Source organism: Eulemur rufifrons, chromosome 18, assembly GCF_041146395.1.
Source record: "Eulemur rufifrons isolate Redbay chromosome 18, OSU_ERuf_1, whole genome shotgun sequence".
NCBI lineage: Eukaryota > Metazoa > Chordata > Mammalia > Primates > Lemuridae > Eulemur > Eulemur rufifrons.
The window spans coordinates 29,221,225-29,246,288 of NC_091000.1; the positions used below are offsets into that span (position 1 = coordinate 29,221,225).

Genomic DNA, 25,064 nt, shown 5'->3' on the forward strand with positions numbered 1-25,064 from the left:
AATCAAATGAAATCAAGTAGAGGAAAGCACTATGTCAAATACAGACCGCTATATTAAGTATAATTCTAGAGAATACTCTTTTAATGCCTATTCTTTCACTTGAAATATATCAAAGGTTAAGAAATTCTAAGCTCAATGTCCAAATTGAGGGTAACTATAAACACATTGGCAAATACATGGTTTATGCATTTTACATGCTAATGTTCCTACAAACCAAGGATAACACCAATTTAATGTAATTTGTTCAGCATCACTATATTAAATATTAGCTAGCACATAGAAGCACAGTATTATGGAGAAAAAGCAAAGGCTTTGGATGAAAATAGATGTGAATTCTAACACCCCATATTATTTTGCTTTATCAGGAAATATTTTATAGCACTTATATATATGTATAAATGTATCCTATACATTAACCCATTTAATTCTCACCAGAACCCCAGGACGTAGGCCCTATTATATTGTTATTTGGATTTTATATACAAGGAAACTGAAGCAGGAAGGTTGGTTAACTTGTTCCAGTTAGCAAAGCTATATGAGGCAACAGCTGGGATTTATGTCTGGGCAGTCTGCATCCAGTCCAGTTCTAACCACTAAACCATGCAGCCTATCCAAATAACGATGTGACAGGATAGCACAATGCCTGACCCGTGGCAAATTCTTGACAAATGTTAGTTTTCTTTCCTTTTGTACATAATGGTGCTCAGGTGACAATGATGATGCATGCAAGTGATCATGAGGTTGGCTGCATTATAATACTTGCATGCCATATGGGCTCCCTGAAAAGGGGATTTTATCTGTATAGTGTATTACCTTCCTTTCCATATGAAAAACTTGAAAGAAAACTAGAAAAGGTCAAACCATTTTAACTAGCTATTAATGCAACCATTCAAATGGAATATATGTATTTTTTCTTTGGCTGAATCGCTGAAATGTCATTACACTGGGCAGAGACAAAGGTAGAAAATTTGCCACTTCTTCTCTTTCAGATCTTCTGCTTGTCTTTTGACAAATCGTGGCATACCAATTACATTTTCTATTACAATTTGAATAGTTCACATGGTATTAACTTGTCCCAGTGCTCCCTCCCCACTGATATCTGCTAAGCACACCTCTCACGGTGAAGATGTTGCAGTTCCCTCTTTACCATGTCATTCACAAGGAATGGTGTGAAAGTGCTCTCTCCAAATATAGCTCATATCTCTGTGGCACCCTTGGCTGCTTCAGACCTAGAAGAGCACGTTTGATTACAACTATTGGGCTAGACCGGTGTTCTTCCTAGTTCTTCCAGCTGGGTTAATTCTTAAACACTCTGTTTGGTACCAGCATGCTCTTAATTGTTTTCTCAAACAAACATTTTTTTCTAGTTTAATACTGTATTCCATCTCTCCATTGACAGCTACACAGGGCTTCTTAGATTATGTACTAGTGTATTATCAATATTTTATAGCTATATACTTAATAATTTATTTAGCACTTCCCATGTGCCAAATTGTACACTAAATGATTTACATATATTATCTCATAAAATTCCCACAACAAACTTATCATATATTGTGTTTCATCAATTCTGAGATTTTTTAAAAAACATTTTAACATCTTTGAAATCAGGATGCTTCTTAAAATCAGTACCACGTAAAGTTGTGATATTGTTTTTTTCTGTGTACATATTGTTACATCTTAAAATCAGTGGCATTTTAGATCCAATGAAATGTGGTAAGTACCATATTTATCTCCATTTTAAAGTTAAACAAAACTGAGACTCAGATTTTTCCCAAGATTCATTAGATTTACATAACAAGCTAAATAAATATTTGTGTGTCAATAAAAGAAACCTTATTGAGTTATCTTCTAACAGTTAATTATAGCATGAAAACAGGACATCCATCCCATAATATGCACCTTAACTACTGTAGTTCCAGCTCTGGCGTTTCACTGGTGTTCATGTTCCAATTCTGTCACTCAATTAAGTGTATGATTTTGGGCACGTTGCTTATTAATCTCAACTGCAAAGTCAGAATAACAACCCTAACTCAAGAGGGTTTCTGAGATGATGAAATGAGATAATCTATGCAAAAGCTCACAGCACAATGAGAGAGATATAGTGGTCAATGAATGGTCAATTTCATAAACCTAATAAGGAAGGCATATTAATACATAACTGATTAGGGTTTGTTTTGCTATTTACCTCCAGCTCAATTTTATTTCAGATAATACAGAATCATTACCATGATCTCTTTGTTACCAACATACCAACATTTTTTATGGTATAAATTCTAGTTCCAAACTTGGGACTGGAATTTATACCATAATTCCAGCTAATATTCTACAGTCATTTCAATTCTATAAAACATATTTTGAGTATCTGCTTTGGGTAAAGTCCTGTTCTTAACTAGGTGGTACAAAAGAATCAAGGGCAAATAAGGAATTATCCTTCTCTCTGGTCATTTTAAATCTAATGGGCAATGTGGAGTATATATTAACACAAACATAAGATTCTTGGTAAAATAGGATAAATGCTTTAAAAACAAGTACAAAAAACAGCCATCAGAAAACAAGTAATGAAGAGTTCATGTCTAGATGGGATCATAGGGACATTCTTCAGAAGAGAGATAGCATTTAAGATGGGCCTTGAGGGAGGACAATATACGGCAGAACCCAGGGCAATCCTAGGAACAGAGAACTTCATAAGACACATAGGCTGATTTCTTTTTCCACCTATGATGGAGCAGCATATATCAGAATAACCCTACCATTAGCAACAACAATAAAAGTTGAATTTTAAAAATCTAACAAACAGCTATTTAAGATCATGAAAGCAACGAAGATGATAAAGACTTGAGGGTCACAGATCCTAGGAAGAAAGAAAATATGTCAAGGTGAGCCCTACCTTCGCTGCTGGTTCTTTGCTCAGGGAAATTTGCCAGTTTGGGTATCCAAACACAGTAGCAAAGCAGAAAGCAGCAGCCTGGGGCTTGCTGAAGTCTTACTGGCCTGGGGAGAGCTCAGGGATGCCCAAGCTGCCAGGACATGGGAGACCAAAGACGAGCATTAAAGGGAACCATAAAGTCGTAAGAACCATCTGCAGGCAATTTCCGCTTGAGGCATTTGATGACTCTGAAGAAAACCAAAATATTTATTCCCAAAATATCCAGGATTGTTAAGTTAAAGACACTGAAAACACAGAGGAACATTCTGCCCCAGCCTCTCTTTGCCTGGTGGCAGGACATGAATCCTCCCTTACTGGAGATGCACTTGCTTATGGGCCCAGAGAACGCACCACCACGGCACCAACAGAATCTGGGAGCAGATTTTACTATCATCTTCCCACATTTTCCTGCCTTTTAAAAGACTGGAACTGCTCCCTCCTTCTTGTCATTATATAGGATTCATGACTCTTTGTTCAAATGCTATTTAAGCGAGGCCTCTAAGTCACTGCCTTGAGAGAGAAACGCTTTTGCACTGAGGCCTCTCCTGCTTGATGGGGAGAGCATGCATTAATAAGCTTCTGCTTGTTTTTCTTTTGTTAATTTGGCTTTTGTTTTCAGGAGAGTGTCTCAACTAAGAACCTAAAAAAGGGAAAGAAAACAAATTATGTTTCCTCCTCTACAACTCCTAAACCGCTCATTATCAGGGCAAGATGCCTTGAACCCACTCAGAAGGCAGCTGGTAAGAGGCTAAAAAGCCTCTTTGTGACTTTGGCAATCTGAGCATGCTGGAGAAAAAACACTGCTGTTCAGAATCCATCAAGGAGGGAGGTATCTGGTGGTAAATTATCTGAAGTGCCACATACTAGGGGGAAGGACAGACCAGAAATGAACCGGCCCTCACAAAATCTACAACATACAGGGCAACAAAGAATTATCAGGATGCGAATGTCAATAGTGCTGAGGTTGAGAAACATTGATCCAGAGGAAATGGTCTCTACATCATTCACAGATAACATCCAAATGAGTTTTCCTCCCAACTATGTTTTTCATCTGCTGTGTGGTTTTTAGTAAGGCGATAAACTTGTGGGGCTTCATGTTTTTCATCAGTAAAATAAAATGATTAACTCATACTTTTAATCAACAAACTGGTCAAACTTGATGATCTCTAAAATCTTAGCCTTTAGTAAAAGTCCAGTTTTATTTTATGATTAATGAAAAAAACAATATAAGTAATATCGGGCACAGGCAGAAAAATAATTATAAATCCACTATAGACAGAGCATAGCAAGCATTGTGAGGGCCTTTTTGGCTTACTTGCAACTGGGGAGATTGTGCACAAGGTAAAACGATGTACATGTGTTCAGAGGAAAAAATTTTAAAGAATAATAATGCTTTCTAATAAGAATCTCACAAAGTGAAAGCAGTAGGATTTATGTTAAAATCAGCTACAAAAGGGAACACTAAAAATAGACAAATGAATGACTGAGCATGAGGAACCACAAATGCAATTAAAGAAAATCTTATTTAAAATCAAGGCTGTAGCAGTTTAATCAGCAAGTAAAACTGTTCTGGGATTACATGAAGCAGGTATTATCCAAGTCCAATTAAAATTCTAAACTAACTATATTCTTTATGTACATGCAAACAAACATTTTAAATTCCCCTAATGATAATTATATTGGCACTCTTTTATGTTGATCTTAAAATAATATTTTTCAGGTAAATGGAATTTGGTGTTGGTTTGTAAATGTTAATAGTAGCCTACAAATTTAGGGAAGTTCCCAGTAGAAGAAATGTAAAGGGAAGGATGTATTTATAAAAATAAAAATACCATATAGTGGTATAAATTTGCCTAGACCCTTTCACTTCAATCACATTAGCAGGCAGCCTGACTAAATTCTCTGAGATTTTTGACTAATGGGAATAAATCACTCTATGAAAATTGTAACTATTCTTTATGCCAAAACATACAGACAAGAACTATAATATATCAAAGACATTACCATATCCACAGGGGGAAAGGTTTGACTTGTGGAATAATTAAATCCATAGTAATATGCACCTTACTCTTCAATAAAAAGCGTTTCTTGTGAAACAAAAAGAATTGCTTTGCTGCAAATATATAATACATCTAACAACAGCAAATTATTAAGTTACCTAATTTTCATGGAAAACAATGTTTCCAGACACCTTATTAGACCCTATGTTTACTGTACCTCTTCTGTTTAGATATACAAATAGTTACCATTGTGTTACAACTGCCTACAGTACTCAGTACAGTAACATGCTATGTAAGTTTGTAACCTAGGAACAATAGGCTATACCATATAGCCTAGGTGTGTAGTAGGCGATACCATCTAGGTTTGTGTAAGTTCCACTCCGATGTTCAAACCACAAAATCACCTAATGATTGAGAATTTCTTAGAACATATCCCAATCGGTAAGTAATGCATGACTGGTTGAAATTCATATAGCTCTGAATTAAAATCCCAGTTTTACATTTATCCATTTGTGACCTTGGGCAAGTTTCCAACTCACAGGGTCTGTGAAAGGAGTGAAGTTCGGGAAGACACCTATTGCAGTGCCCAGAGTTCATGTGTGCAGAATGAGCAGCAATTGTCTTCCTTTCTTCTACTTATTCAATGCAATGAAGATTTGCTGAGTTCCTCTAACAAGCAAGGCAATGAATTTTATGTATAAGCCTGGAACTGGAAGGGATGATTTGTACAAAAAAATGCCTTGGCTTATTGAAAAAAATGAGAGGATTTTTCTCAGTAGTGTCATCTCCCAAGGGAAGAGGAGACAATGTGTGTGAGAAGCAGAACTCGGCTATTTAGAATGGTCAATCTGTCCCTCACATAGTGGCTGCTGACAGGTTCCCCCAGTATCATCTGGTCACCTCACTTGCTCTTTTGTCAGAGATACACAGGCTCCTATCCCTGGGGAGCTAGTGTCAGGCCTGCTACATGGCCGTAAGCTCATGAATACTGAGGCATGGTCCGACTTTGTCAGGTTGCCTAGACAACAATGATGGGCAGGTGGAGAGGGTTATATCATACCATTTGCATTTGAACCCTGCTGCCCTGTGACCTTGGCGATTGAGCATAACCAGGTTGGATGACCCTGGGTTCCTTGTGTCTGGGTTGTTCTCAGTCTGGAGCACTTAAAATAACTGGAAACACTGTACACTGAAGGAGGACGTGCTATATGGTGTTGAGATAGTATCTTATTCAAACTGCCTGTTATCTACAGAAGGGTAGTGTGGACATTTCACCAGAAATTCCCATTTCTTGAAAAACATGTATGGGATTTGGGACTGAGACTCACCTAGACACATATGGCAGCAGAATAATGCCTAATGGACACTGAGCCCTCAATCAGCCTCCTTGCGTGACAACACACTTCTTCTAGCAGTATGGTGGCTACCAAACAGTAATGGCCTATTTCGGGGCTATTGTTCCTGTGCAAAGTGATGCCCCATTTCAGTTACCAAATAAATCAGTCGATCAAGGGCCAAAGTTTGAGCTGTGTGTTTTTCTGTTTTCTTAAATTGTCCTAGTGGTAAATATGATGAATTGCAAACAGGAAAGAGAATATATTTGCACAAGTCAATGAACCACAACTGTTTTAACATAACAGTGACAGCATGCGCTGTTCCAATATCTTAACCTACTCACAAATCTCATTTTAATATCAAAGTATCACTCATTCTGGAATGTACAAACTGTACTGTAATTATGCGCCACATTTTCAAAGATTAAACATAAAAATGTTGAGCAGGTACCTGATTTTGCTATCGTTCAAAATGAATTCTAATTAGCTCCACTGAATATAATGTTTTTTTTCCTTCTTGCCCATAATGTATTTTTTTCACAATATGACTAAAATAATAAACAAATACAAAAGGCTTCTTATGAATAATAAGCTAAGATATACTTCATATAGTCTCTCAACAGAAAGCAAGAGAGAAAGTTAATTAGTTTGGGGCAGCTGTAAGCCAAAGAACAAGAGTCACTTAGTTCTACTGAAAAGAATAAGACTTTCTAATTTAAAGGAATTGAGTTTTAATTAGATAAAGCATTTTTCAAGACAGTCACAAAGGTCAAGAGGATGAAAAAGACTAATGACTTTTAATCTACAAAACATAGATTGTAATAAAGCATCACTTCATGCTTTTTCTGAGCATAGTCTTATGAGAGGGACACTGGCCTCCTCGTGTAGGTTTAGGTGCAAGGTTAGCCTCACAGATGCTGACTGTTTCTTTAAATACTTGGTCTAAAAGCTGGGTACAGCCCACCAAGGGAATGGCATCAAGATGGGACACAATCAGAACGATTAGCTAATATTAGCCACAGATGGGTAATCATTCAAGAAACCTGTGCTAGTTACCAGTATACAGAGCCTGGACACAAACCATCTCCACTCAGGAAGCTCTGAGTCTAGCTTTACATGGAGAGACAGCCATGTAAAGAATTAAAACCAATAACATGGAGTCAGTTTCACATAATACATTTATGAGAGGCAGAAAGAACATCAAATTAATGATATAGTATATGGTAATATCTATAGAAATGAACTATTAGAATGACAAGGATATCACCTAATTGCTTCAAACTATCTATGCATATAGTTCTTCAGAGCTAAAATATAAGGGCATGCAAATACATAGGAGATTAGATTCATTCTAGAGTACACCTCAATTACTGTAGCACAAAAAACAGCTTTAACTGATGCCACTTTTTCTGTTCTGCTTTAGGGAGACATCTCAAGCTTTCCCTCATAGCCCTCTCATTGCCCAAAACGTCACAACCTGACATCTCATCTCTCATTTGCCATTTCTTTCATTTAGCGGAATCCTGACATCCTTCCTTCTGCCCCACTGACTTTAAACTCATCTGTAACAAAGTAGTGTGTAAACAAGAGAGACAGATTCATACACATATCTATCCAGGTAGGGTTTACCATCAACCTATAAGATTTCCTTCTGGTAATATTCAGGGCCCCTTAAAGTATCTGGTCCACCAGATGCCCAAATCCCAGTAAGATCATCTAGGCAACACAATGCCCAGCTACTCTTCTCAGATTATTTTCTAGTTCTTTATTCTCAGGAGCTGGTAAGGGCCTATGGGGAGGTACTGTATCAGAGATTAAATTCAGGTTAGAGAATATTAACAGATGAATTCTCTACCACAGTCTCAGCAAGCATAGCTCTCCTAGGGAGAGGGTATAGAAACAAGTTTTTAATCATTCAGTTAAATGTTGCCTTCAACATAAGGCAAATAAAGTATATCTAACATAAAGAACTTACTCCATCCCTTAAGCGAGCAGTCCCCCTGAGAACCATGGCTGGTGCACAGTCTATCATTCATTCATGTTTTCAATCGCTATTTGCTGGACTTTTCTGTGACAGGCTCTAGAAATAAAGCTGTTAAGAAGACAATAACCTTGCCCTCGTGAAGTTTATATTCCCCTAGGGAAGACAGACAGTAACAGAGTAAATTAATGAATGAATTTCAAGTAGTGATAAGAAAAATAAGGGATATAATAGAAGAGAGAATGAGTGGATGAAATTTTTTCCACGGCGGCCAGAGAAAACTCTCTGACCAAGGGCGTAACTGAGCAGAGTGTGGAATGATGGGAAGGGGTGATGGATGCAAATATCAGGGGCGCAGCTGCAAAAATTGAGGGTGGTGACTGGTTACTCTCCCTGCTCTCTTGAACAATAAAACTCCATGCTTCTATCATGCCACCAGATCGTGCTCTGCGGAAAGACAGTTCTCTCCGAATACAGTTGGCATGATAGGAAACTGAACTTAAAAAATAATGAGTTGGTTAAAAATGAGGAAAAAACACAAATGGCTACTAGATATTCTTGTCTGGGAGTCATTCTCTAATCTTTCAGAAGGATAAAGAGATGTTTAAATAATGGATTGCTGTGTGAATAAATAATAATTCTATTTAAAAAAATCTTTAAAAAGAGGGTTCCAAAGGCCTGACATGGGAGGGAGCCTGGAGTATTTGAGGCCAGCAAGAAGGCAGGCAGGGCTGGAAAGGAGCGAGGGAAGTGTGGTAGGAAAAGAGGTGGGACAGGAGGCAAGGGCGAAATCACAGAACTTTAACTTGGTTCCAAGTATGATGGGAAGCCCCTGGAAGATTTGAGCAAGGAAGCAATTGCCTTTGATTTATGCTTTTAAAAGTCCATTCTGTCTGTGGTCCAAGGAACACACTGCAGGGTCAGGAATGAAAACTTGGCATCAGCTGGAGGTGACAGCAAGAGACCAGACAAGTGCTCACGACGGTCTGGCCAGAGTTGGTGATAATGGTGGTAAGATGTTGTCTGATTCACAGTATGTTTCTTTTGACAGTAACTAAAGTTAACACTTATTAAATGCTCAGAGTTGCCCCCATACTGCACCATGTAGTATAGGAGTTCCCAACGGCTCTGATGGATAATACACGAGGCTCATTTTACAGGTGAGGACTCCAAAGTATGAATACTACTTGCTTCCTGAGCTCCCAGACCCTCTCTGCCCAGTACTTGCAGGTTTTGGTGGCTTTTTCCACTATCACTCACATGCTGGAATGGTGGAATCTCACCCTCACCAAATGAATGGCTTCCAGCTGCTATCTCCAGCCCTGGGTTGCTTCTCTGTTCTCCCTAAGGAAGTGACTGTAGCAGAACCCACAACTGGGTCACTTGAATACCAGAATCCTCTTTTTTACCATTACCCTATTCTGCCTCCCAAACTGGGTATTGACAACCATAATGAGTCGAAAGAGGGACTTCCTACTTGGTAAAAATAACATGGTATCTCCACCTCTTAAGCTTAGAAGACTGAAATCAAGATAATAATATTTAGCATCTAAATGAAATTTTACCCAATTAAAATGTCTAATCATTTCTGACTCGTACCTTTTCTGACTGTTTTACAGAAACTTGTGTGCTTTCCTGTACTTGCTGTGGTTGCCATACGTTTACCTTTCTGCTGGTCTCCAAAATCTAGTTATTAGTGAATCACTGATTCACAATTGAAGTGATTCTTACTGTACATACCCTCCTAATTATTATAAGTCCTTGAAAAAAAAAGACAACTAATTTTTTTCCATATAGGATTTTGATACTTTCAAAGGAGAAACACTATTTTTTTAAATAATTAATAAAGAACCACGTGTTATAAGAACTTGAAGGAGACTTTAGATTCATCCATTATAGTGGTTGTCAACCTGGGCTGCACTTTAGAACCACCCCACCCCACCCCCACCCCCCACGACTAGACCAATTACATCAGAATCTCTGCAGGTGGGACCTGGGCAGCCATAATTTTTAAACTCCCCAGGTGATTCCAATATGCAATCAGGGTGGAGAAGCACGGATCTAAACCAAGTTCCCCTCCGGAAGCTGACTGCTCACCATTTTCAAATGAAAGAAAATGAGACCCAAAGTGGGGAAGTGACTTTCCAACTGAAAAGCCAATTTGAGGTGGAACCACAACTGAAACCAGGGTTTCCTAACTTCTGGTTCAATGTGCCTTCAGCAACTCCCAGACGCAAGAGAGTAGGGGAACAGGAAGGGGTTTCAACAGTAATGATTCTATCGCTGAGGATTCGTGTCTTCTGATTCTCCACCTCTGTGTCTTGCCTCAACTGTCAAACTAGTCCAGCTTGGAGCAAAGTGACACTGAAAAGCTGTGACAGGACCCTCACAGCAGCAGCACCACCAAACAGATGTCTTTTCTCTTTCAAAGAAGCACCACACTAGTCAGTGAGCATACACTCGAAGACTTCAATAAACAGACTATTGAAAAGAAAAACCGCTCTCCAGCTATACACAAATAGCCTTTGACTAACCCCATATTCTGGAACTTGAACTAAGAATCATGGATATAAACCCATGTTTAGCTACATAAGAATGTATACTGCAGCATTGTTTATGGAACAGAAGAGTGGAAACATCACAGTAATATCATGGAAGCCTCAAGGAAATTTCAAAATATACCATTAAATTTTTAAAAGCTACAAAAACATACATGCTTATATTCCAGATTTAGTAAAAGTAAATATAATGAAAAAAAAATACTAGTGTAAGTGAGTGGTTGGGTTGTGGATGGTTTTTATTATCTTCCTTTCTTTTTAAATGTTCCATATTTTCAAATTTTTCTATACAGCATATGTCTCATTTAAAATAAGAAAAAAATTATACGTATTTTTTTAAAGTGGCAGGACAATGAGCATATGCACAGAACTGTGTGTGATCACCAACTTGTTTGATACTCTATGTCCTGTTTGTCACCAGTACGACTTTTTCCTCTTAGACCAAGGACATGAATCAGGCACCCACTCCATGCCATGTTCTACAAGATGAATACAGATTTGTAATGGGAGAGTCAAATTAGAATTTCCCCTTCATTTATGAGTCAAAAGTTAAAAAAAAAATATTTGAGGGCATAGAATTATACTTTTTCATGAAATTAGAGGAGAACATATTAACATAGTCCATCCTCCCAGTCTCCAGGTTATTTAGCAATGTGTACTGAGCGAGGTCAGTGTGCCAGGGACTGCTCTAGTCTTGGGGAACTTAACTGTGGACAAAAAATGTCTAAAAGCCTTGCTGTCCTGGAGCTTACCCTTTGGTGGGAGGAGACAGACGGTGGACATGTTAATGGTGAGGAGGGGGTAGGTGTGCTGGGGAGGGGCAGGACGGGGTGGGTTGCTATTCAAAGAGAGTAGCTAGGGGGTGCCTTTCTGAGGAGGTCACACTAGCGAGGAGACCTGAGAGGCAGCCAGCCCTGTGGGTATCTGGGAGGAAGAACATTCCAAAACATCTTCCTGATCAACAAAGGGGAAAGCATCTTTTCTCTTCCACTATTCTTTGAGTCATTTGGAATTACGTTTCTGATGTAGGTTTTGTCAGTTTATGGCTACAGAATGGTCAATAAATATCTTCTGTAGAAAGCGGGGACCAGGAAAAAGAAAGAGTTAAGGGAGGAAAAAGGCATTTGTGTATGTCCACTGACACTACCTCCAGAAAGCCTACAATCTTAGCCTTTTTAATAGCATGTAAGTAGACTGTGCACATTGAAGCCATTTACGAGAGAGCTACCAGGCTGAATCAGTTAAGAAACAAAACATTTCTTGAAGATGCTCTTACCTAATATATGTACTCATTATATATCTCTGCCTAGAAAGAACATGAAAGAGCTATACATTTAATACAAAGTTATTTCTAAAATTTTTTAAATGTTTATTATAAAATATATGTTCACACTGAATATGAAAACGTCTAACACTCCATGGCATGAGCTTTAATTGTATGACAAATGATGCTTACTCCCAGTGAAAAGTTTTTCTAAATACCACTATATATTATGGAATAGGCAAAGTAAAAAAGTAAAGACTACTTATAGAAATCAATTTATAACCACAAATTTGAGAAGGTAAAAGAATTGTAATTTTCTTCTTTTATTATAGAAAAAAATAGGAGCTAGATCTAACCATAATCATTAATATTTTGGCTTCAATATATAAGGTACATTTATCCTACCACAAATCAAACTGCCAAGTGATGAATCCCTCCAAGATTAAAGTAAGAGTAAAGGTCATATTATACTTATAGACAAGGTTTCCATGTAACAGAACCACCATAATTGTGAATTAGTTGAAGAACAATCATGCAGCACAACGCTGCCCTATCTCTCTGGGTTTTATGTTACCAACCAAACCCTCAAGAGCTGAGATAATCTGAACAGGATTTGAATTTCATTTTAATTCCAGTTTAGCATCTCTCAATTTACATTATCATACACACAGAATGCCAGCATCACTTCCATTCCTCAGCAATAAATAAGATCCTCCTTAGAGTATAGCATATACAAGATGAAACATCTCTTCTATAGATAAACTGAAGACTTTCAGGGGCTATCGAAATACTAAATTCTTTATATGCCAAGTTTAATATCCAGAAATGCAACAATAATGATTGAGTTCCTTTTTAAAAGTTGAGACTGGCTTCTAAACAAATTAACTTTGCATCAGAAGCATAATCACCCCTTTCTGAAAACTAGAAGAAGGAACTATAAATAAAAGGCTCCAGGCTCTTTCTGGACCTTTCCAGATTTCATGGTAATAAAATTACTTCCTTTTTGAGAAACCAGAAGATTTTTAAGAAGAGAGGCACCAAGAGAGATCAGGATAGAATCCTTATTAAAGATTAGAAGATAGAAGGTAGGATTCCTTCCAAATCTCCCAGATACATATTTCTATGACCTAAAATGTATAACCACATCATACAATTTCTTGAAATGCCCAGGCCATATTAAGTTACACTGCCAAGAATGTTATTTAACACTTATGATGAATTATGGCTTTTAATAACAGGGCCTGGAATTCCTGGGTATGGAATATTTGTCTGCCAGTAGAGAGACAGGTGAAGAGTTAGAATTTAGTGCAAAATAAATGAATACACACATACAGGCATACTAAGTGGGGAGGGTGAGATTGCTTTGGTGTGGGAGACCAAGAACAAGCTGATGTATTGATATAAGAAAAATGAAGTGGAAACTGAGGCTCTTAAGAAATGTGTTTCTTCAATACCTAAATGATAGAGAATCATGCACTCTCAGGCTTGAGAAGGCCTTTAAAATGTCACCCACTGGAACTCTGTGCATGAATCCTGGGATCAGCAATTCCACAACACTCTCGGTCACTTTTGATCTGAATGCCAGAGAAAGCTTAACCTTTCAAGGAAACCTCTTCCATTTCTAAACACTTCTATCCTTATGAAGTATTTACCTTTGCTGAACCGAGTCTGTTTTCTCTAACTTCTCCTCACTAACCCTGGTTTGACTCCATAAAGCTAGGGTCCCAAACACACTGACCTTGGGGTTGAAGCAGGGAACATAAACGAGTGGAGCAAGCCAAGAGCCAGACCATAAAAGGTGATGGGGACTTGGGCCAACCAGAGGGCACACTGCTCCTCTACACAGCCAGCCGCTGCTCTGCTCCAGCCACTTCTGGCCATGCAGGAATGCAGGCACCTGTCACCGGGTTTTCTGATTAAGAAAGCCAGAAATGTGAATTTTAAAAGAACTATCCTGATTTATGAAATATATAAGAAACACAGTTTAGAGTTCGAACAGCTCTAAGAGATCAAGTAATCCAAGCTTCATACTTTATAGATAATAAAACTGAGGGTGAGAACAGAAAAAGTGACTGACCCAAAGCCAAATGATTAATCAGAGGTAGGTGTGGAGGAGGAAAGTCCCAAATATAAGGTCCTATTTCTCCCATCACAGAAATGCATTCCTGCAAGCCAACAAGACATCTAGCCTACAGACTTGTTAACATACTCTGAAATAGGCATCAGCCTTTGATCGCTTCCTGTATCTATGATTAAGGAATCCCTGCCCACATCTAGCTGTTACAGAATCTTTCCAAGTTGAGAGGGTATAGGGAGCAGCAGCTCTAAGTACGGACTCAGCAGACAGACTGCCTGGGTTTGTAAGCCCCGCTCTACCATTTACTACGTGCATGACCAAGTCGCCTCAGTTTCCTCATCTATGAAATGGAAATACTAATGGTACCAGTCGCACGGTGTTGCTGTGAGAATTAAATTAATACACATATGACGGCCGGGCGTGGTGGCTCACGCCTGTAATCCTAGCACTCTGGGAGGCCGAGGTGGGCGGATCGTTTGAGCTCAGGAGTTCGAGACCAGCCTGAGCAAGAGCGAGACCCCATCTCTACTAAAAATAGAAAGAAATTATATGGACAGCTAAAAATATATATAGAAAAAATTAGCCGGGCATGGTGGCTCATGCCTGTAGTCCCAGCTACTCGGGAGGCTGAGACAGGAGGATCCCTTGAGCTCAGGAGTTTGAGGTTGCTGTGAGCTAGGCTGACGCCACGGCACTCACTCTAGCCTGGGCAACAGAGTGAGACTCTGTCTCAAAAAAAAAAAAAAAAAAAATACACATATGAGTGCTTAGAACATGCCTGGCACAGAGTAAACAGTATTTGCTCAATGTTATTACCATCCAAGGAGGGCTACAATATGCTAAAAAAAAAAGAGTTAATCACATCACTTAAGGAAAATGTAAAGCAAAACTACACATAAATATTCTAGAGACATACAAGTCCTGAAAAAAAAAAAAAAATTAAAGCTGCTAGTTCCTTTACAGAGTTTAAGGCAAAGGCAGACTTCAGCAATTAAAGTAATGGCCATAAAGGTAGCACGAACCCCTGAATTAAACACTTAGCGGCCTCCTACAGAAGAAAGAATCTCGGTAAATCTCCTAAATTTTCACCTGTAACCTTGAAGAAGTCTAGAATGCAGAGATCTACTCCCTCCTGGGCTCCTTCTTTCCAAGGGCTGAACGTGTTCTCTAAATAGTTACTGTAACCACCTCCTTCCTTCCCCCATCTCCAAGTTGCTATTAGGACCAGATCTCCCAAAAGTTCTTCCTAGAGAGATGTCCAACTTCCTCTTAACTATGTACCACCAATAGACAAATAGAAAGATATAAAACACACTTTTTAAAAAAAGAAAAAAACCACAACACTTTCCCAGCATTACAACTCAGTCACTAACAGCCTCTGTACACCATCTACGTTTATCATATATGCCCTTGCTATGATGAGATGTCAATTTAAGCCAAGAGAAAGTACAAATGCAACAGGAGAATCTTAAAGTGTTCACCAGTCATCAGAGGGAACACCTTGTCCCAAATCATTGAGGCCACAAACAGAAATTGGCACAAGTGCTCTGCCCTCTAAAGCAGAGGTCTTTCCCAAGGCTGCCAGGGCCTCAGAGGGCCTGGGGCATGATGATCCAGTTTGTGGTTCCTGTGTGTCACTGTGTGCCACTGAATTAAATGGCTACAAGGGTTAACATTTATAGACTGCTATGCACCAGCTACAGATGTAAGCACTCTACATGTATTAATCCACTCAATTCAAACAAGAGGCAGATATTATTATCCTCCACTTCACAAAGGAGGAAACTGAAGCCTTGAAAGGTTGAGTAACTTGCTCAAAGATACACAGTGAGAAAATAGCAGAGTCAGGACACAAATCCAAGTGGTTGACTCTAGAGGCTATAATCCTAATTAACCAGTCCCCTAAACTTCCTCTAGAAGTTTCTGACATAATTTTCCTAAGAGTACACTGAAAGAAAGTTCATGGGCAGGCATCAGAACAGCTCCAGGGAGATAATTTGGGTCTCCCTGCCTTTACCTACACCTAAACGTTCACTTCTGGGGCTCTCACCAGTTGGATGCACTCCTACATAGCTTTTTGGTATAGCCCTCTTATTGCTCTTGCACTAAGGTTGTGGTTCCTTACATCCTTTATAGGGGACATATAAATCTCTGGTTCATGGGCTTTTTTATTTTTTTAACAGGGAGAGGCAGATTTTCTTTATTAATCACTCTCTTTCTCGCTTCCCTAGGACAAAAGCATATGAATTGAAAGTCCAGAAAAGAACAAATAATGGCTGGCATAAGGGGAAAGGGAACGAAATAAAAAGCAGAAAAAGGAATTAAGAGTATGTTAAAAAGCAACTATTTAGTCATCAGGGAAATGCAAAGTAAAACCAACATGAAGATACCATTTCATATCCACTTGAATGGGTAAAAATTAAAAAGATAGATAACAAATGTTGATGAGGAGGTGGAGAAATTAGAACCCTCATACCATGCTGATGGGAATGTGAAATGGTGCAGTTGCTTTGGGAAACAGTCTGGAAATCCCTCAAACGGTTAGACCATAGAGTTATCATATGACTCAGAAATTCTACTCCTAGGTATATAACCAGGAGAAATGTCCACACAAAAATTTGTACGTGAATTTTCATAGAAGCATTATTGGTAACCAAAAAGTAGAAACTACCCAATGGTCTATCAATTGAAGAATAACTAAAATGTGGTATAGCCATACAATGAAATATTATTTGGCCTTAAAAAGGAATGAAGTACTAACACATGCTACAACTTTGATGGATCCTGGAAACATTATGCTAAGTGAAAAAGGTCACAAAAGTACACATATTATATGATTACATTTATATGAAACATATAGAATAGGCAAATACATGGAGGACAGACAATAGATTAGTGTTTGCCCAGGCTGGGGATTGAGGAATAATGGGAAATAACTCTTTATGGGTACAAGGACTCCTTTTTGGAATTAATGGTGATGTTTGCACAACTTGGTCAATATATTAAAAGCCATTGAAGTGTATACTTTAAACGGGTCAACTGCACAGTATGTGGATATTTCAATAAAGCTGTTATATTGTGGTAAAACAAGTAAATTATAAGGTAAAACCACTAGTCTATCCCAAGAGACTCTATGTCTTTTTGAGTGAGAAATAATTGCAGAAGTGGCAGAGACTCAAAATTATTTAAAAGAAGAAAAAAATCAGAAAAAATGGGTATGTGAAAAGGAGAGAAGAAAATTTCTATTTAATTTCAAGATATTGGGTGTGTTGAAGTCATATTACATCAAATGCATAGATATTACATGATGGATTCTGTAACTCTAAATCCAGACCTTCTCCTCACCTGAAATCTAGCAGTTCCAAAAATAAAAGCTCTAGAGAAGAGGTGATATAACATCACCTTTGGAATTTTTTTTTAACTTTTTGAAGACCGAATTAAAAAGTTTTCAAATATAAGGACTGTCTGGTATATTTCACCCCAACTTCACAAAATAAGGGTATTTGATTAGCATCTAAACTGTACACAATTTCCTAAATTGAATTTAGGAATCTGGCTCTAATTTAAGTAGAAAAAGTAAAATCTTCACGTTCTGGAGCTAAGCATAAGGCACTGACAGCCAGATCGGTGTTGGCAGGTTTAGGCAGAAAAATTTCAGAATAAAGTGAAGGGTTCACTATGCTATCCCATTATGTATCTTCTTACAATAACACTGTAGCAGAAATCAATGCAGTCTCTGACTAAAGTGAATTCTGAGTCTCCTATCGTGTAGCAAAATGTCAAAAGATAATATAGAGTTTCCTGGCTATTAGCAGGTAGATATAGCATTAACACATTTTTGGAAACAGAACAATTAGATAGCAGAGAATTCCCTTTGCATTTTTTTAACCTTTGACTTTCAAACTACAGTATTACTAAACCTTTTACTCCCACTATGTCTTAATCAAACATCATTTGTGTGGAAAAGTGGCTTACTGCTTTCTTTAAAAACGGGAGCCATTAATTGATCCAATGTGTTGGCAGTTCTAGAGAATCTTTTTAGACAAGAACAAATGATGCCTCTTACTTTGTGTTCAAAGAAGGCTGAGTTTAAGATTTCATGGATATGCACAAAGAAACAAAGAATCCTGCAAAGTCAGCTAGCAATCTTCTTAGAGTTTAAAAAACCAAAAAAAAAAAAAAAAAAAAAAAAAAAATCCCTCCTTCACACTTTCCCCCATGGAGGTTTTAGATATTAAGCAACATGTTTAAAGATACTTTACATGACTTAAAGTGCTTTTGCATAGTCCTTAACATCCGCAAATATCAAAGTTTAAATAGTGCTCCCATGACTCAACACCAGAGTACAATCTTTCCCCCTAGAAAACTGTTGAGTTCAAGAAAATCTATCAAATATTTCTAAAGTGCTGTATCGTAACTTTTCTAAGAAGCAAACTGCTTCTCCTCCTCTTCATTAATTAACACACTGCATTTTTCTGGCCTGTGTTTTAGAAGTCTGGAACATTTCCCCTCCCCACCTGTTTGTATTAAGGTTGACAAATTTCCTTGACTAAAACAGCTGGTGTTGATTACTGGAGGCAAACCAACTGAATATTTCACTAATAGGTGACATGAGCTCTCGGAATGGAAACTTGTCCCTAAAGAGAACACCCCTGCAAACGTAGCCAATGCCTGGTGTTCCATTTCAGCAGCGTAACTATTTATTAAAATCTGGCTTTCAAAAAAAAAAAAAAAAAAAAAAAAAACCAACATTTTTGATTAGGAGACTCCATTCAGAAAATGCATCTGTCATTTTTCTCCTCTTCTTCCTTCCATTGAATGCCACAGCCTCAGCCCGGGACCCCTCTGGGGAAGGAGAGCCCACTTCTCAGGCACATAAACACAAGTAGCAGCCCTGGACTCAAGGAGGCTAGTCTGCTAAAACTAGTGGCTTATAGGCTTATGCGGACAAACCTAGAGATGGCTTTTTCTTTTTTTGGGGGGGGGGCGGGGGGGTTCCTACCACCACGGAAACATTGTCTATGTCAGGCACAGGTGTTATTGAGTTTGGGAGCAGTAACGTATTTCTAGTCCTGGCACCTGCCAGCATTAAGAAAAGCTTATTCTTTCTAGATTGAAATCACCTCATTCCTACCAGAAAGAAAACCTTCAGCATGTTTAACCTCCCAATTAGGCAAAGGATAATGCAATACTGGAAAAGTAGTTACACCTTTAGGGCCACCACTCTTCGTGGCTTGTTGAGGACTTACTATCTACCACGATGCCCGCCTGTCAGTTTCCCCGGATGACAGCCTAGCAGAGCACAGTACTTACAGTGTTATTTACGACGCGCCTAAACCCAGCAGGGGGGACTCAATCTCCCAAGAAGAGCTGAAACCTGACTTGAAGGAGTAAGTTCACGGTGGTGAGCTGCCAGCAAGTAACCCTACCCACTCTCCTGATACACAAACGCCTGCAACAGGGTATACCTGACGCACAGACCCAAGTACAGAGCTGAGTTATCCGATCTACGGGTTCTAAACAGGTGCGGGCCGGCCACTCCCCGAGAACGATATCTGAGCCCTGCCCTCCAAACCCCACCTTCCTGATCCTCCTCGGAAAAGTTAGCCCACCACCGCGAACCCTCGTCCAGGCGGCGATAAGCCAAGCTCTCCGGTATCCTTCCTCCCTGCCCGATACAGTTCATCCTCTCCTCTTTGTGAACTCCCCCCACCCCAAAGTGATGCGGTGCAAAACTTAATAGGTCCAAGGAACCGACACGCGACTTCCACGCTGCACGGACGTCTCAGAAAGGAGCTAGGAGGCCGGCGCTGGATCCTTCCAGGCACTTCTGTCCCCTCGGACTCCCCTCCCCCGCGCCCGCACAGCACCCCCGGGGCCACTCACCTGCGTGGGGCATGGTGATGGTCTCGTTGTTGTTGGCGCCCACGTTGAAGATGACCACGGCGGAGGCATTCTGCAGGAACGCGTTCCGGATCTTATCCCTGTACGTGCAGTTGCCCTTGGGGATGAGCGCTATCCAGTTCTTGCCGTGGGTCGGGGCGGCGAACTTGGTGTTGGGGTCGCAGGCCAGGCGGTCGTGGGCCGAGCTGGCCATGACCACCTCCCCGCGGGCGTCCTGCTTGGGCGAGTGCTCCCCGTAGCGCCCGCACTCCGTCTTCTCCGTGTGCAGCTCGGCGCCGCCGCCCGCCCCCCCGGCCGCGGGGTCCGGCGCGGGCTCGGCGTAGGTGATGTTCACGAAGGCGGTGTACCATTCCTCCTTCTCGGCCACGGTGAAGTCCAGGCAGAGCAGATGCACGAAACAAAAGGAAAGCAGCCATGTTGAGAGAGCCAGACTGCGGCACGCTCGGATGAGAGACATTGCCATCTTTATCCGCCGGGGCCCCCTCCCCGCCCCCCGCGCCCGCCTCCCGCCCCGTCCCTCCTCCCCAGGCCCGGCCAACCCCGGGCCGGCCGCTTCTCCTCCTCCTGCCGCCGCTCACTCCCGGGCCCGGGGGGCCGCGGCCGGGACGCGCAGCCGCCGAGGGGACCGGATCCCGGGCGAGTGGATGGCGCCGGCCCCTTCCCCTCTCAGCCGAAGCGCCGCTGTTGCATTTTGCTTCTCGGGCGCCCGGGGGGCGCGGGAGGAGGGGGCACGCGGGGCTTGCTGTGAGGAGTGCGGCTGCCGAGCGTCCTGCTCCTTCGCCTGGCTTCTCCTTCTCTCATAGAGGTGGCAGGGGTGCCAGGAGCTTGCGGGGTGGTGGCTCTGCGCGCCCCAGCCCGGCGGGGGCGGGCGCGGTTGCTCGCAGTCTGGGGCGCTGCCGTGCGGGGTGCTGCCGCGGGTGTCCCGGCCGCCGCCGCCGAGCGCTGGGGCGAGCGGGTCCGACTGCAGCCGCGGCGGCCGCTACAGCTGCGCGCCGGTTCCCCCGGGCTGTGGGCGCTGCGCTCCTGGTCTCGCCGGGTGGCTGCGCCGGGGCACACACTTGCTGGGGAGGGGCGGGCTTGGGGGGAGTGGGAGAGAGCGGGCAGAGAGGAGTACGCGGTCCGTGTGTGTGTGTGTGTGTGTGTGTGTGTGTCTGTATATGTTTGTGTGTGTGTTATGTGTGCGTGCAAGGAGGAGCTTAGTGTGATGTCAAAGCTTCTGGGCTTTGCTCACTTGGGTCTCTCTTTATGGGCAGCAGCGACCCCTGCGGGTCTGAAATTCACACTCAATCTGTAGCTTCGTCCAGGTGGGGGCAAAAGCGGAACTCGTTGACCTGTAAGTTCAGAAATAACTTCCTGAGCCTTAAATATAGCGAAATGTATGTGCCTCTCGTAAACAGCCCTCCCAGTTTCTGGAAGAACTGCAGTGAGCTCCCTAATCACCCGTTCTAGGGCCAAAATGTAGGGCTGGTTGGTATCGAGGTTCTTCCAACACCGCTTCTGGAATATCTAGGGAAGTGGCTATCAAACCTTGAGTTTTACAACTCACATTGATGGGCCCTGCCGCAGACTTTTTGATTCAGTACATCTGGGGCAAGGCCCCCGAATATGTATTTTTAGCAAGTTCCCAGGTGATGCTGATGCTGTTCCCCTAGTAACCACTCTATTGGGACTGGTATAAGAATTAGCTTCTTGCCCTTCATCTGGAAGGAAACGTGAGATTTGTTTTCTTATAAAATAGGTGTTTTCTAACTCGAAAAGAAATTGGGTGAGATATTTCTCTACTGTGTTTATCCTGGTTGTCTTGACTGGAACAGGGGACTCGCAGCGTCAACAGGCAGGGGAGGTTTGTTTGGGTTACTGTTTATGGTGTGCTCTCCAGTTGTGCGTAGAGATTACAGCTAGTCAGCAGAGAGTACAGTCCCCCTAGTATAGTGTTTTTAAAATTGACACAGCACAGTTCCTTACCAATTAAATATTTGGTGGTGGTTATGTCTTCTCATCAATGGTTTCCTTGGCTTGAGATAGCTGCTATATGAAATCTCTAAAAATATTCGTGTGATGGTTTTCAGTCACTCACATTGTACTTCCCACCTGACACTCAGAGATCCCAGGACCCAATTCATGAGTAAAAAAAAAAAACAAAACCAAAAAACAAAACACAAAAGTCCTTCTTTTTCCCAGGACTTTAATATGTTTACAGCTTTCTGTCAGTGAATGACCACAGGCACAACTTCTCTTTTGCCAGCAGCAGTACAAACAGCTGATGGCTGTTAGGGGAGAGCAGAGAGCCCCAGCTGTACCCAAATTAGAAGCAGGCACAAGAAGAACGACTTAAAGAATTTGTCTCTATGGTATTTTATGTGCTGGATTTGTATGTGTTCTTACCTTATTCATTTTAGAAAATAGGCTTCTAGGCCATTGGGACAGTACTTTTTATAGTGCCCAATGCCAAGGAGACTACCTGGCTGCTGGTTCCTGAGCCACCCGAGATCTGAGCGAGGAGTCCATTGCTAGAAACTCCCAGCTTGGTTCTAAACCGCTGCCTTTAGCAAACCACAGCGGTTCCCCAAACCTCTCTATCTCTTAGCAATTTTTTTCCAGCTGCAAGACTTGGAGAATCTGTGCTATTAAGAATGTATGACTATCCCTTGCCCTTCCTTTAGGAAAGTTAGGGGCTGAAAAGATGGCAGGGTCAAGGAGGCAGCATCTTGGCTGGGAGATTGCTTAATTACAGGGCCACTGGACAAATAAGTAAAATGGAAGCCAGGTTCCTTACTATTGGAGAATGAATTTACAAATACAGAAAGCAAGCTAGCTATAAACAACCCTGAGGTGTTAGATTGGAATAACAATGAGTATAAATGACTTTTTAAAAACAATATAGATGTATGTATATGTGTGTGTGCACACATATACCATAGCTCTCTCCATTCAGAGGCTAGAAGCAAAGGACACATCAAGTGGCCCAAAGATCTTGGTTTCTAAATACCATCTTTCCACTAAAGGGAACTAGGGCTGATTCTATGACTGGGGCTGGGAATTTACAGAGCCTGTAACCTCTTGTAGGGAAGTGTTCAAAGCATGATGGGAATGTGAGAAAAGGACACATGAGCCAGCTGGAAAGGGCTCCCATTGGCCAAATCTGGGACAATTCGGACATCAAATTAATGATAGTCATTGATTACAACCTATTGAATAAAACATGAATCCATTTTTTAATATAAGAAAGATAGACTAGATAAATGGGAAGGAAGAACAGCTCTTTCTTAGGGTAGAAATGCCCACTATCAAGGATTAGTTGAAATAGAAAGTCACCACTTGACAAGAGTGTTAGGCAGGAGTCATCAGTGAACACTGAGGCTGGCCGATGGGTGTTTGATGTGAATGAGGATGTGTTAGCCTATCCTAGAAGTGTCTTCTGAAAAATACTTATGGATTACAAGGGGTAATTGGTGAACTTATTAAGAGAAGCCTGAAAGACACCAAGTTGACCAGGAGGTCATGATGAACATCACCAGTTGTAGAACAAGTCAAATCATGCCCCCACCCCCATGAGATGCACTAAGAAGAACACAGCACCTTTTCTGTCATGTTCCTGCCAACAATGCATGGCCTGGTTCTGGACATAGGGAAACATTGGAACCCAGGGTGAGAAGCACCTTGCAATATGAAAGGTCTATACTAAAATTTTAAGTTTAATAAGAGACCAAAAGAGAACTAACAGATCCAAATTGAAGAGACTTAAGAAGCATGGCAACTAAATACAACAAATATCCCAGGTTGGCTTCTGGACCAGAAAGAAAAAACAGTTGGAAAACATTGAGTGAAATCTATGGATCAGTTGGCATATTTTTGTCAATGGTGATTTCCTGCTTTGGATGTTTATATTATAGTTTTGTAGAAGAATGTCCTTGTGTGGGGGATATGCACACTCAAGTATTTAGCAGTGATGAGACATTGTGTCTGCAACTTGTTCTTAAATGGCTCAGAAAAAAAATAGTGATTATCTATAAAATCTTGGTTTCCACCAGATACACTTTCAGAGCAGTCAAACCCAACTCATGATTAAAAAAATAAAAGTCAAAAGGCCACCTTTTTGAGGGGACATTAATATGTGTCCAGCTTTGTGCTAATGACTCTCCTCCAGCACTGCTATTTTTTTCCAGTGGCACCTCTAGAGCCACTGGCCGGTGGCTGTTTGGGAAGGACAGTGAACCCTTGTTCATTGTAGATAAAATGCCTCCATATTTCATTTCTTCATTTATCAATATTTACTGAGCACCTATAATGCATTAGTGTTCCAGGCACTGTGTTTACAATTGAAAACAAAAACAGATAAGGTTCTTGCTCTGATGGAGTTTACATTTTGGGGTTGTAAAAAACAGAGATTTTTTCGTTTTAAGTTTTAGATTATGTCAAGTACTAACAAAGGCTATGAAGAAAAAGAGTATGGGAAGGTGACCTATTTTACGTGAGGTATTATTTTCTGTCAGGGTCAGCTGCTCTGTGAGGTGACTTTTGAACAGAATCTTGAAAGTGAGAGATCCATGTGGATGTTTGGGGGGACTGATGGTACCAGGAAGAGGGAACCGTAAGTACAAGCACGATCTGAGGCAAGATTGTATGTGATGTGCTGAAGAACAGCGAAGAAACCATTAAGGATAGAGATGAGTGAGAGAAACAGAGACTGAAGGAGATGAGATCGGAGACCGGGGGAGGAAATCATATGTGGCTTTGCAATCTAAGGTGAGGACATTTTGGATGTTATCCTGAATGAGAGGAGAAACCTTTGGAGATTTTTGAGCAGGGAAATATACATGGTATGATGTGTTTTAAAAGGTTTATTCTGACTGTATTGAAGCAAATATAGAAGAAAGGAGAACAATAGGGAGCTAGAACAATAGGAGCCTTCCATAGTTCAGGAAACAGGATAGTGACTTGTGCCAGGAAGGTGGCAATGAACGTGGTGAGATCCTCACCAATATGTTGGATCCTGAATATATATTAAAGGTGAAAC

General features: G+C 40.9%; 1 protein-coding gene across 1 annotated transcript in view; it reads right to left on the reverse strand.

Annotated features, from left to right (window-relative positions):
• RNF150 (ring finger protein 150) overlaps positions 1–20,510 on the reverse strand; it is a 215,368-nt gene extending 194,858 nt beyond the window's left edge. The window contains exon 1 of the mRNA XM_069493476.1: positions 20,030–20,510. Within this exon, the coding sequence (XP_069349577.1) occupies positions 20,030–20,510 (481 nt within the window). The remainder of the gene's footprint in view (positions 1–20,029) is intronic.
• Positions 20,511–25,064: the final 4,554 nt, after the last annotated feature.